Consider the following 13,356-nt stretch of genomic DNA (forward strand, 5'->3'; position numbering starts at 1 on the left):
GATGGGGCCGTGTGTCTGCCCGAGCTGGGGCTGAGAGGTGTGTGATGGTGCCACGTGCCAGCCACAGCAGGTCCCTCCCAGCCACCCCTGTCCCTGCCCACGGCCACCGAGGGACCCCTGCCCGAGGGACACCTGCCCACCAGGTGTGGTTACCTGGAGCTGCTAAACCCAGAGTCCCTCCTGCCAGGGGCGCAGGAGCACCTGGGGCTGCAGGTGGAAGGGGCACAAGGGCTGTAGCTGATTTTTTTCCCTAAATCTCTGCTTCTTGCTGGGCTGTAGCTGTATCACAATAGCTTAAAAAGGGGAGCATGAGAGTCCCCTCTGGAGTCAAAGTCCGTGCTTCCCTTGATCTCTGTGTGGGAAAGGGAAGAACTTCATCCCTGCAGTGCCGGGTTGGTGTGCACGGGGCAGCCTGGAAAGCCCTGAGCAGCTGCCAGGCCAGTGGGTGGAGGAGAGGGGAAGAGGTTTTGATAAGGTTCTGATAAGGTTCTGAGTGCAGCCACTCGGGGGGGGAGGGAGGGAGCTGTCCCAGCCCGCTGGAAAATCTGACAGGCATCCATCAGCTCTTGGCACACACAGATGTCCCCTTTCTCTTATGGCAAGAAAGGCTGAAAGAGGATATTTGGTGGTTGAAGCAGAGATGGGGACTCTCAGCTCAGTCCTTCACTTGTTACCTGTTTTCAAAACCTTCCTGGTGAGAGCACTGATGCAGTGTTTGTTCCCAGTAAGGATGAGGAGATGCCCAGCAGTTTTGACATGTTCTGCAGCTCTCAGACAAAACACACAAAGTCTTAAAGCAGTTCTGCTGCCAGGGTTGGAGTTACCAGGAGTGCTCAGTTCTGCCTTACAGGGCTTGGTGTGGCCCCTGTGATGTGGTTGTGGGTAGGTGGCTTCATCCTTCCCAAAGGACTTCTGATGCTTCCGGAATATTTCCATGCTTAGATTTGTTTCAGGGCTGTCTTAGAGCTCCCAGAGCTCAGTTCATGACCATAAATATACAAAAAACTTCTCTTGTCCAGAGCTCTGGTAGATCAAACCCAGCATTAGACAAAGCTCTAACTAACCAGCTGCTCACTGGAAATAAATATTTATGGTGCTGGGAATGGAGTGAGGAATAAACATGTGTCCCTGTTTGTTTGTGCTGTGAGGATGTGCCTCAGCTGAGCAGATGGAGCTGCCCCCCACCTCGTGTGCATCTGCTGGAACCCCACGTTCTGGGCTGGGTCAGGGCTCTGGGACCTGAACTCCACACAGGGACATGAGAGGTCACTCAGCGTTGTGTTCCTGTTGTATCCCTCAGGTTTGCTTATTTCCCTGAGCAAGGTGATGGACACAGAGTGCTGTGAGTTAACCCTCATGTTGCCGTTCACCTTTTCCCAAGGAGAATTAGAAAAGGTCAGAAGTGCCATGGGATGAGTTGCAGGGTTCAAAGGGGGAACATTGCTCTGTTTCCTGGCAGAGAGGTGTCTGGAGCAGATCCTCAGAGGAGCTGTGTGATGGAAGAGTGGAGAACTTGGGGCTGGGCTCCTTGGTTTCACAGCATCTGCCCAGGACCAGGACCCAGCTGCTGCCCCTCTGTGCTCTCCTTTCCCTCCTGATCCTCCTGCACCGCAGTTCCCTCCCCCTGGGTGTGTCCCAGTGCTGCTGCACCTGAAACCTGCAGCCCTACCGGCTGCTGCTGCTTTTCACCTTTGCATAAGGGCCCAGCTGGACTCTGAGCTAGTCTTTGAAATAAGCAATAATCTTATTACCTTTATCAATTCAATCCTCTTAAGGTTAAGTCAATCCTATTAATCAGGCTTGTGATTTGGAGAACCTTATTATTTCAGAGTCAATCTGCCCATCAGTCAGTGACAACAGCAGGAGTGATCAGCTCCATCCCAGGGGGGTGTGACCACCCCGGGCAGTGCAGGGCCCTGGGGCTCCTCAGCCCCCTGGCACCCCTTGTGCTCCCGCTCTGGACACATCCCAGAGAGCCTGGGCTGGCAAAGTGCAGAATCCTTCCTGCACTTGGACAGGACACGTCCTACAAGACTGGTGTTGCTTGTTGGCTCCCTTGGCAGTGCTCCTGCTCCCACCACAGCCCTGCCAGGGAGGAGCTGCCTTGGAATAGCACAGGGTGGTTTATGTGGAGACCAGTGCAGCCTTGTGCTGTCATGCTCTGAATTTATTTATTTATGAATTGCTCTTCTCTTATCAACATATGTGCAGCGACTGGGGTCGCACAGGTTCAGATCCGTCCAGTCTGAAGCAAAAAGCCTTAAAATAAACATGGGAACGAGCCTGAAGAACACTGCCACAGCCCTTAATTTTGACTGTAGACCTCTTCCTTCCCCTCTCGACTCTGATGTAATGAAATAAAGCATCTTATTTTCTTCCATTGCCAGGGGCCCTAACTGAAAACAACCCCCTGCTGATCTGTGCTGCTCAGAAACAGGGAGTTTTATTGGCTTTAGTTATTGCATTTTATTCAGGACCTTGTATGTGGGTGAGTGAGGCCCCCGGAGGGATTCCACAAGTATTTGCATTCCATTTGTGTCTTCTGAGTGCTGGCTGCTGGAGTACTTAGGGCAGAGATAGCAGAAGTGTGATCCAGAGCCCGTGTGGCTTTTCCGTGGAGAGGAGGAGTGAAGGTCTGGCCAGTGGCAGGGCCAGGGATGGCAGCATGTGATGGGAAGTGACCCGATGGCAGGGCCAGGGATGGCAGCATGTGATGGGAAGTGACCCCTGCCAGGGCTCATGGAGCTGCCCAGAGCAGTCCCTGCAGAGGAGCTCACCCCAGGACGCTGCCTGGGGGAATTCTGACCCCACACTAGCCAGGGCAGCTCCTGCAGCCTGGCTGGATGGCTCTGCAGCCCAGACCTGCAGGGACAGGGAGGATCCTGACCCCTGGGATGCTGCTGGGTGTCCTGGCTCGCCCCCCCTTCCCTGCTCAGTTGCAAGGCCACATTCTGCAGTGTTACTGCTCAGCTTTGGGTGCTGTGCCATCATGGAATTCTCTGGGACTTCAGCAGTTTTCCTTTCCACTTCGGAGACAAGGAGTCCTTTCCCAGCTGCTGAGCTGCAGATGCTCCATAGGGAATAAAAACAGCAGCAGAGATTTCCAGGGGATTTTTTTCTGGCTTTGTGTTGAGTCCTGCCATGGAATCTTACCTCGTTTTATATTCTAGTGAATTCTGTAGATTAGCCCAAGTCACCCAAATTCACATTAACTGTGGCTCCCACTTGGCCCTGGGTTTGCAGGACTCAGCAGGCAGTGCTCAGCTGACAAGAGGGGAAAAGCAAACACTTGGCTAAGAGACGCTGTAAAACTCAGTGTTCCTGAGATAATTAGTATGTTGGGAAAGTGACAGGAAAGAGAATCAAGCAAAGCCAAGGTCAGCGGCTGCTAATTAAGAATCAGCACCTTGTGTCAGCCTGAGCGGTGGCTTGGAATTGAAACGTACCCTGGGAGAGCCCCGGGAAGATAAAGGTGATAGAGTTACCCAGATAGCAGCTAACGGGATTTGAGCAGGGTTTAAAGTTTCATTCCAGCTTGGCTGATAAAAAGGGCAAAATGAGAGAAAATAGCAGAGGGAGGCACGTGCTTTGCTTCCAGGAGGGATTTTTGCTTCTGCAGCTGCCGGAGCACTGCAGACGTAGCAGGATTTGAGGAAGGGCATCTTCTGGCTAAAGAAATAATGGAAGTGTTTGGGTTTTTTTTAGCCCAAAGCTCCTCCTCTGGCTTTTTTGGAGGGTCTTGGGGAAGGTCAGGGCAGTGTGTTGGTCCCAGAGTGTTGTGGAAGGTGGGAGCAGTGGATCCTTGGGTACTGCAGGGATGTCTCATCCCCTCTTTGTGCTCTGACACAGGGCTGTACCTGCCTGCCCCAGGGTTTGCTTTGCCTGGGACAGGAGCACAGTGATGGAGGGTCTGTGGATTAAATTATTTGGGCCTCCTGGATTCAGGGAAAGCTGTTTGTTGAACCTTGATTAAACTTTCAATGCTGAGATATCCATGTGAAAAATGAAACAGAGCAAGTTGCATCTGGTGCAAAGCTCCCATCCAGACACTGGCAGGGAGTAGGACCTGATGTCCCCTCTCCCCAGTGTGGGTTGGAGCAGGCTGGACCATGGCAGCTCTGCTGTGCTTGGGGACATCAGGGACAGGACCTGGGACACTGTGGCAGCCTGGGGTGCTCCTGCTGCCCCTGCCAGGAACGGGCTGTGACCCTCAGGGGAAATGATGAATTTCTGAGGGAAGGTTATTACTGAGCAGGTGATGCTGTTTTAATGGAAGGTGCCCCTGGTTGTGGAGGTGAATGAATGTGTGTGTGATCATTTCTCTGTCTCCTGCATGGGAGGCAGTCAGAGGGTTAATGTGGGTGATTTGCACAGTGCCAGTGGCCTCTGTCCATTGTCACTCAGGTGAGGGGTGACACCTCAGCACGTGTGCAGTGAGGAGGAGCCAGGCAGAGCTGCTCTGTCCATGAGCAGTGCAGAGAGCATGGATCAGCATTAGCAGGTGCCTGGCATCCCTCCTGGATCAGGCCTGGCTGCAGCACACTCACATCAGTGCGTGCCCAGGAGCTCCTGAGCCCCTGCTCAGTGAATGCTGTGGCTGAAGCAGATCTGGAGCTCACTCTGAAATGCTGCTTTTCCTCTGGAATGTGCAGTTGAGGCCAGACTGATGCAGGGGCAGCTGCCAGGGGCTGCTCCTGCTCATCTCTTCCACTGCTCTGCAGCACAGGGGATTATCACATCCCATGGATTTGGTTGTGTGCACACCAGACCAAGAATGTGCCCAAAACGGGCAGTGTCAATGCTGTTTATCTCCATGAATAGGGAGGAAATGGGAAATTTGAGTATCTCAGTGCATATCTAAGGCTTGTGTCTCAGCCATTAACTGGGCACAACTCACGACATTGGAGCAAGGCCCTGGTTTGCAGGCAGTGCAGTTGGACACCAAACACAGCCATGTTTAACAGGGGAGAAGAGGTTTTGCCCACAGAATGTGGGGCTGACACAAGAACAGCCAAAGAGCAGCACTGATGGAGAGGCAGCTGCGGGTCTGGGAGGAGTCACTGTAGGGGTGCAAGAGTTGAGGCTCTCCAGAGGTTCATTTCTCCTTGTCTCTGAGGAAGTTTGGGCAGGTGGTGAGGCAGTGTTCACACTGGATCACCTGCAGCACCTCCAGTCCCTCGGGTGGCTCACAAAGGTGGGCAATGTTCACACAGGATCACCTGCAGCACCTCCAGTCGCTCGGGTGGCTCACAAAGGTGGGCAATGTTCACACAGGATCACCTGCAGCACCTCCAGTCGCTCGGGTGGCTCACAAAGGTGGGACCTGTCAGGGCTGGGGAGCTGCAGCTCTGTGGAACCAATGTCAGTGCGTGGTGACCCACCATGGGCTTTGCTTTCCAGGATTTCTTGACTGACCTGATGATGTCTGAAGTTGATCGCTGTGGTGAGAATGAGCATCTCATTTTCAGGGAGAACACACTGGCCACCAAAGCAATTGAAGAATACCTGAAGCTGGTGGGGCAGAAATACTTACAAGATGCCTTAGGTATGTACAGAGCGTTGGCAGGTCTGGCCCAGAGAGGTTCTTCAGGTGCATGGTGGGGATGTCAGCTGAGCCCTGATGGCCATCAGAGCCCTCAGCATTTCCCTGCTGAAGGTTTCCCCGGCAGCAGGTCCGAGCCTGGGCCGTGGCTGCAGTGGGCAGCGCCCTGTGCCAGGTGAAGGTGACTGCAGAGCTGGCACCTTCATGTGCTTTCAGAGCAGATCAGCAGTGGATGTTGGATGGGACTCTGCTGCTGCCAGGCTCCTGTCTCAGCCCTGGCTCTCAGGGGCTGGTAGAATCTCCCCCCAGCAGAGACGTGCCCGGCTCCTGCAGCGCTCCCGAGTCAGATGAGATCTCCCAGCCGCAGTGATGCCTCCCGGAGCAGCCAGCACTGGGAACCCTCCTGGTGGTTTCTTTTTCCAAGTGCTGGCTGTTTATGGCTCCAAAAATACTTCTCTTGATGCAAATGAAAATAATTAGAAGCTTCTGCTTCTGGGCAGGTCAGGAAGGAATTGCTGCGTGCGGGGAACACAGCACGAGGATGGGGAGAGGCTGCCTTGGAAGCTCTGTGAGCTTCCACTGGATCCACATCCCAGGGCAGCATGAACAGAGTTTCTATTGAGGTGTTAATTTTTCAGCATGTTGGGTTCCTGCTAGTGGATTTGTATAATTTTAGCAAGGAGCAGAGAAGCATAAATACTTTATTAAGAGAATAATAATAATAATGAAAATCTTGAGAAAAGGGAAATAGTTGAGCAAATTCAGGCAGAGAGCCCACAAGAATAGCAAAAGAAATATTACTTATTTCTGCCTTGTAATGCTTTCTGGTTGAAGGCAAGTCTGTAAGGAGATTACTCATAAAAATTCTCAAAAGCCAGGAGATTAATGATATCAGAATTTTGAAATATTCCCTTTTGGGGGCTCAGTGCTGCCAGGCCAGTTCCATCTCATGCAGGAGGAGCCTGGGGTTCCTGCTCACTGTGGAGTGCAGGTTCTGAGTGACCTTGTCCCAGGGAGATGAGTCACCTGCATGTCACAAGGTGCCCCAGGGCAGCATGGCACTGTCCTTGGAACCATGGAGCGGGTGATGGGGCCAGGGAGGGACAACAGGCATCACCTGCAGGCAAGCAGAGCAGCTCCAGAGCTCCCTGGCAGAGCTGAAAATACTCTGGAGAGGCTCTCCAGTATGTAATTAAAATTTGTTTTGGCAATAGGGAAGGAATGCAGATTGGAGAGGGGAAAAAACAGAATGGGAAAATCCAAGACAGTTGGGAATTAGGAGCAAACCAACTGGAATGAGAAGAAAACCAAAGCAAACCATTCTCCCAAAATGTCACCCAAGCTAAATGCTGCCTCCTCATCCCTGTCACCCTGTCCCCAATGTCCCCAGTCACTGCTGGGAGGAAGGACTGAGCCCCCAACCCTGAGTGCAGGGGCTGTGCCCAGGTACCCTGTGGTGAAAGGTGGCACAAGAGCAGAAGCTGATGGAGCAGCTCAGTGTGAGCCTCTGCAAGGGTGAGGAGGAGCAGCCAGGCAGCAAAGAGGAGCACAGGAAGACTCAAAGAAATATTTTAATTTCATTTTATGTGATGTTCAGCTCAAAATAAGCCAAGTAATTTGTTTCTTTCCTTTAATTACCTCTTTCTCCTGTGAATCACAGTGGTTTGTCAGCACCAGGGCACAGGCTGCAGTAGCAGGCTGTGCTACCAATAATTACAGGGCCTGCCAGCATCCTTCCTCCTGGATTAGCCCCAGGGAGTCTCTGGGGGGCCAGGCAGGTGCTGGGCAGTGCAGCCTGATGCAATACCCCAGAGGCACAGGGACAGCTCTGCCAGCTGGGAACAGGGATGGGATGTGCTGGGTGAGCTCTGCCGGGCTTTCCTGGGCCCTCTGGGAGACATGGAGAGCCAGGGAGCTGCCCCAGGGGCACCACCTGCTCTTGTGTCCCTCTCATCTTCCCCCAGTGTGATGGGCTGCCAGGGGCTGCTCGGGCACTGGGGCTTAGGAATGGAGCTGCTTGAAGGCTGCACTTGTCATGTCTCCAAACCCATCACCAACTCTGTTTTACAGGGGAGTTCATCAAGGCACTGTATGAATCAGATGAAAACTGTGAGGTGGATCCCAGCAAATGTTCATCTTCGGACCTCCCCGAACATCAGGGCAACCTGAAGATGTGCTGTGAGCTGGCCTTCTGCAAGATCATCAACTCCTACTGGTGGGTATCTCGGGGGGCACTCCCTCCTCTGGAGCACTGTGTCTGCAGGAGCTGGGACCTGTCTGTGGCTCTGGCAGAGCTGTGCAGGGGGAGCTGCCAGAGTCTGGACTATCTGCTCTGAGCATGTGGCACCCTCCCAGATTCTCTGGCACCCTTCTTTTCAGAGGTGCCAGGGTCACTGGGGCACAGGGACAGGGCAGGGGAGTCAAGGAACACCAAGTGAGATTGATTCAGAGGTGCTTGATGCCAAATGTGTCTGAAATTCTGGAATAAAAGGCAGAGAGGCATGTCCTGGATCTTCCACCCATGGACCAAGTCAGTCTGGAGGGGACTGACAGATCTACACCTCCAGGAGCATCTGGCAAAGCTCGGAAATCCTGCAGCAGGCAGGGGCTGTGGCACCTGTGAGAAGCTGCCCCAGCACAGGCAGCTTCTGTTGGGCAGATGTTCTGTGGTTGCAGTGCTGGAGCTGGGAGGAGGATGCTGTTCTCCCTGCTTGGCTCAGCACCCCACATTCCTCTGGGTTAACCCCTGGCTCTGCCAGCCCTGGGCGGTTGCTGGGTGATGGGAGCCCTTTGCCTCCTTGGCCCAAGGCCTGGTATGCAGCTGGAGGCATTTCCCACTTGTTTGTTCTCAGGGTGAAGGTTCTTGCAACTGGTTGGGACAGGCCCGAATCTCCCACATGGGCTGGTGAGAGGCACTGGATCCTGCTGAGGAGGTGCCTGTTTGGCACTGCTGTGCTGGGAGCCAAGAGTCCCTGGGTCTGTGACAGCTGCTGCCTGCAGAGGTGACCTCAAAGGGGAAAAAGATGGACTTGGGACTCTCTTTACTTGGAGAAAGAGAAATATTTTCTTTCTGTTTTTTGCTAGCATAACCAGTCTTTGGTCCTTATCATGAGAGAAGGAGCATTTTTGTCTCACTGCTGGATTTCCAGCCTTTCTGCTTAAAATCTGGGCTTAGTTTTTATTAATGTATTTAGTAGCAACACTGTTGTTGCAAAGCATCAACAAGGGATAATACTGGAGGAAGGAGGTCTTTGATAACAAGGATTTCTTGTTTTCTCTCCTCTCCTAACCATTGTGTTGAGGTCAGAAAACTTATTATAAATAATCTCCCAAGATACTGAGTGTGCTCTCCTGGAAGCCAGGAAGGGAACTGATCCTGCTCAGGGGGAGGGCAAGGAGCAGGAGGCTTGCTCAGGTTGCCATTATCTACCACAGGTACACAAAGGGCAGGTTCTTTACAGGTATCCCATTCCTTATCCTTGGCCAATTAATAACTCTGGCTCAGGAATGGCGTTTACCTGCTCTCCCAGGAGGGATTCACCACTTCTAGTCAGCAGTGGATCATAATGGCTTGAATTAATGTCTTCCTAAAAATATCCAAAGCAGCACTCAAAGGTCACTCTAAAAATAGGCTTGAAAAGTGACCCAGGGAAAGTCAGGAGTGCACAGGAAGTTTGCTCCTCTCATGCTGCCTTCCAAGGAGGGCTGGAGCAGCTGAGCTGCTGCTCTGAGTGGTTCCCCCCCGAGTCCTTTGAGCTCAGCGGTTCCTGGGGATTAATTGGGCTGATGAGTGTTGGGATTGGCCAAGGTATCCCAAGAGCCAACGATCCTGCTTTAAATAGAGCACTGGAGAGTGTGTGCTCATCTGTGCAGAGAGTCAGGGAGAGGAAAGAGGTTCACAATAACCGAAAATTGTTATAATTATGACATAATTTGGACATCTGGAAAGTTTCAGTGTAAGCAGAATTTCAGCATGTGGAAGCTCATTACTGGGAAGTTGGGTAATGAATTATGGGCCCCTTTGTCACATAAAGCCAACGATCCAGGTTCCATCCGCTGACACAATCAAACTTCCAGGGCTCCAGCCTGTGACGGGAACGTGCGGGTGCTGCATTTCAGGGGTTGCTCTCCAGTCACTGCACAACCTGTCGTGATCATTCAAGCCTCAAATTGCTTAAAGGATTCTCCTGTTTCTGGGCAAATACCATGAAGTGAAAGGGTTTTGTCCAATTGTGTGGATCAAGCCAAAGACAGAAAAGAATTTATCCAGCCAAAGACATTGGCTAATGTTATTTGTAGAGCTGGGGATAAAAAAGCTCATGGGGGTGAAAGTGTGAAGGCAGCACAGAGCAGAAGCTGAACAGGATGGCAGCATTTTCCAGGCACTTGCATGGAGTGTCATCGCTATGTCAGAAGGTCAGATGGCCTGGAATGGAGCCCAACCCCCCTAAATTGCTGTGGTACCCCCACTGTCAGGGAACAGCTCTGGGTGTGATACAAGGACGGTGATTCCTGGCCAGGGCACTGGGATCTGTGTGCCAGGGACACTGGGACCAGTGGCCAGCCCAGTGCCAGCCTGCTTGTGGGTGGGAGTCTCCAGCTGAATAAATAACACATGCTGGGAACAGGATGAGGTGGGAGCAGGGAGCTGGGGAGGGCCGAGCAGGAACAGGCAGCAGCTCTCCAGAGATAAGGGCTGCTGCAGTGAGCGTTTGGTGGCCCCCAGGGAATTCTGGCATCCGGGAAAGGCAGGCTGAGGTCTGTGCAGCTACAAGGCTGGAGTAACTCCGGTGGGGCTCTGTGTTTGTACTAGGCACAGTGGGATTTGATCCAGGTGCTTGAACAGGAGTATTACAGTTTGCACAGCCCCCCCTGCAAGCTCCAGCTGTGCGCGAGATTCCAGTGCTGCTGGTGATTCTTCAGGAGATGCTCTCCTTGCTGGCTAAGCTTCCTCCAGCTCAGAGTACCCCATGGCACAGCCACTGAGTGCTGAAGAGCTTCTGTGCACAGTTTGTTTCATATCCCAGTCTCCCCAGTTTTCTGGGATCTTGGCATCCAGCATAAGGTCCAATAGAAGCTGCTTCTCTCACAACTTTACAGAGCAGCTTTGCTTTTTCCCCTAGGTGGTTTGAGACTCCTGACACTCCTGCCCTGACAGACACTGCCTGTCCTTGTGTCATTTCAGCGTCTTCCCAAGAGAGCTCAAAGAAGTTTTTGCCTCGTGGAGACAGGAGTGCAGCAACCGAGGCCGGCCCGACATCAGCGAGCGGCTGATCAGCGCCTCGCTGTTCCTGCGCTTCCTGTGCCCGGCCATCATGTCCCCGTCCCTGTTCAGCCTGCTCCAGGAGTACCCCGACGACCGCACCGCGCGCACCCTGACCCTCATCGCCAAGGTCACCCAGAACCTCGCCAACTTTGCCAAGTAAGCCAGGCTGTGGGCAGGGCAGGGCTGGGGAGGGACAGACTCCGGCTGCGTGGGCAGAGCCACGGCGCCAGCACAGAGTCCCACACTTGGCCACTCCTCTCCTCGCTGGAAAGGGCCTGTTTGCTTCCTGTTGGCTTTTTCCCCACATCTCTCTGGGACTTGTTCCCTCGCTGTCAGGTCAGGGAGATCATTCAAGTTTCCAAAACAGGACATGTTTTATGAGCAGGAAAACAGGCTGTTTTGACCACATGGACAAGCCGCGGGGTAGCAGTGGGGACTTTGTCCTGTGATGTCCTGCAGATGCAGGACCAGAACCTGATCAGCAGCAGTGATGTGCTCGGCTCAGGAACTGTTCCATCCCTCCTCTGAGCTCTGGGACCTTCCCTGCTATTAAAATGCAGCTGATTGAACTGGGAAGGGCTGAAAACAGAGACACCATCAATTTCTAACTAAGCCCATTGGTTTGATGGAAACAAAGCGAGAGATTTCTGAAAATCTTTCCACTGGCTGTAGCTCTGAGCTACTTATCCTGAGCTCTGATAACAAAATGATGAGCTTTCTGAAACATGAATGGACAGTTTCTATCTAAAGCTCCTTAGATCTGGAAACTGGCTTAGTGCTCACACTCACAGTCAGCAACGCACAGACGCGCCTGCAGACACGGGCAGGAGATGTACAAGTGTGTTACACTAGATGACAGAAATTCTCTGTACTCCTGACCAATCCCTAACTAAAGGGTTTTCGTGTTTCCAGCACTTTGCAGGAAAGGCTCTTTAACTAAGCTGACATTAGTCAAGCTGAAGTGATCAAGCCAAGCTGTCCTGTGCATGGCACTGGGCCAGGCCTGTCCCATGGAACTGCTGGCACAGCACCAGCTGCTGCCAGGACAGTCCAAGCATGAGGCCCTCCCTGTTGTGCTCTAAATCAGACAAAATGCTGAGGGTGAAGAGCTTGGAGGGCAGAAGGAGGTGGCAGGAAGCCTGAGGGGACAATGGGGCTGGCCCAGCTGCAGGGGTGGCTCTCCAGGGTGATCCCAGAGCAGTTGTGCTGGCATTGCTGGAGAGTGCCGGATTCCTGCCCCCATCTGTCACTGGGCTCCAGTCGGCTGAGGGTGATTGCTGTGACAGCATCTTGATTTCCAGTGACAGGTCCTGTTCCTGGAGGCTGTGCCCTGACCCAGCAGTCAGACACTGGGTTACCAAGAACTCCTTTGTTTCTCCTGCTTTCACCTTTGTTCCTGATGTGCAGATCCCACACTGATGAGGGCTTAGCTGGATCAGGCGCGGGTTAATTTTGGTTCCATGGTCAGTGAGGTGTCCCAGGTGCCTGCTCACAGCCCAGGGATTCCAAAGGCTTGGAAGGGTTGAGATGCCAGAGGAAGGTTCTTAGCTGTGTTGTACCTCCCCTTTCCATGGACTGCAGTTTTTTTCCTGATTTAGCTGAAATCTGTGTTGCTCTCTCAATAGGTTTGGCAGCAAAGAGGAATACATGTCCTTTATGAATCAGTTCCTGGAACATGAATGGACTAACATGCAGAGATTTCTCCTGGAGATTTCCAATCCTGAAACCATCTCAAACACAGCTGGCTTTGAGGGCTACATTGACCTGGGCCGGGAACTGTCCACGTTGCACTCACTACTCTGGGAAGTCATTTCCCAGCTGGAGCAGGTATCCAGGGATGGCAGGGGCAGCTTTGGGGATGGGAAATGATGGAGAAAATGTTGTTCATGTGATTCTCTGAAGAGACCCTCCAGCAACTGGCAAAGCCCATAGCTCTCTAGCAAAAAGCACAAGATGGTGGTGGTAATTGTTCTCTCTTTCTGCCCAGGGCACTGCCACCAAACTGGGGCCTCTGCCCCGGATCCTGCGGGACGTCAACGCCGCTCTCAGTAACCCGGCCTGCGTGCAGGTGTCGGTCACGGCCGAGCACGCTGCCTCCACGCCCAGTGCTGGCAACAGCATCTCTGCAGGGCTACAGAAAATGGTCATAGAGAATGACTTATCTGGGTAAGAGACCAGCGGGGCCTGGCCACACACAGGGACACACAGGACAGGCAGGCAGGGACAGGCAGGACAGGGTGCAGCTGATCCACTGACCAGGCTCTCCCATTGCAGGAGTGGTGCTGGATGTAGTTCACTGCTGAGCAGTGATTCACAGACACAGTCACCCACATACTTTTTGGCCTGATTAAGTAAGGAGTTTCATTCATGGGGAGGATGAGGCTTTTGCAGACCTCTAATATTTCTGTTTGTGGAAAATAAAATGGAGCCCACACAAACGGAAAGCCTGTGCTAGTAAAATAGTTTGTAAGTGGAAACTGCATAATATTTAACAGTTTAATTAGGAATGAAAGGCAGCAATGGCACTGGACTTGCTCTAATCAGAGCT

The 13,356-nt window shown here is 52.7% G+C and overlaps 1 protein-coding gene across 7 annotated transcripts in view; it reads left to right on the forward strand.

Moving 5' to 3' along the window:
• Positions 1-13,356, forward strand: part of DAB2IP (DAB2 interacting protein) — a 154,714-nt gene that overhangs the window by 126,997 nt on the left and 14,361 nt on the right. For all 7 annotated transcript variants that reach the window (XM_059486171.1, XM_059486172.1, XM_059486169.1 and 4 more), the window contains 5 exons: positions 5,401-5,545; positions 7,613-7,757; positions 10,728-10,964; positions 12,434-12,635; positions 12,796-12,974. In XM_059486171.1, coding sequence (XP_059342154.1) covers positions 5,401-5,545; positions 7,613-7,757; positions 10,728-10,964; positions 12,434-12,635; positions 12,796-12,974 — 908 coding nt within the window. The remainder of the gene's footprint in view (positions 1-5,400; positions 5,546-7,612; positions 7,758-10,727; positions 10,965-12,433; positions 12,636-12,795; positions 12,975-13,356) is intronic.

The sequence above is a fragment of the Ammospiza nelsoni genome, chromosome 20 (genome assembly GCF_027579445.1).
Source record: "Ammospiza nelsoni isolate bAmmNel1 chromosome 20, bAmmNel1.pri, whole genome shotgun sequence".
Lineage (NCBI taxonomy): Eukaryota > Metazoa > Chordata > Aves > Passeriformes > Passerellidae > Ammospiza > Ammospiza nelsoni.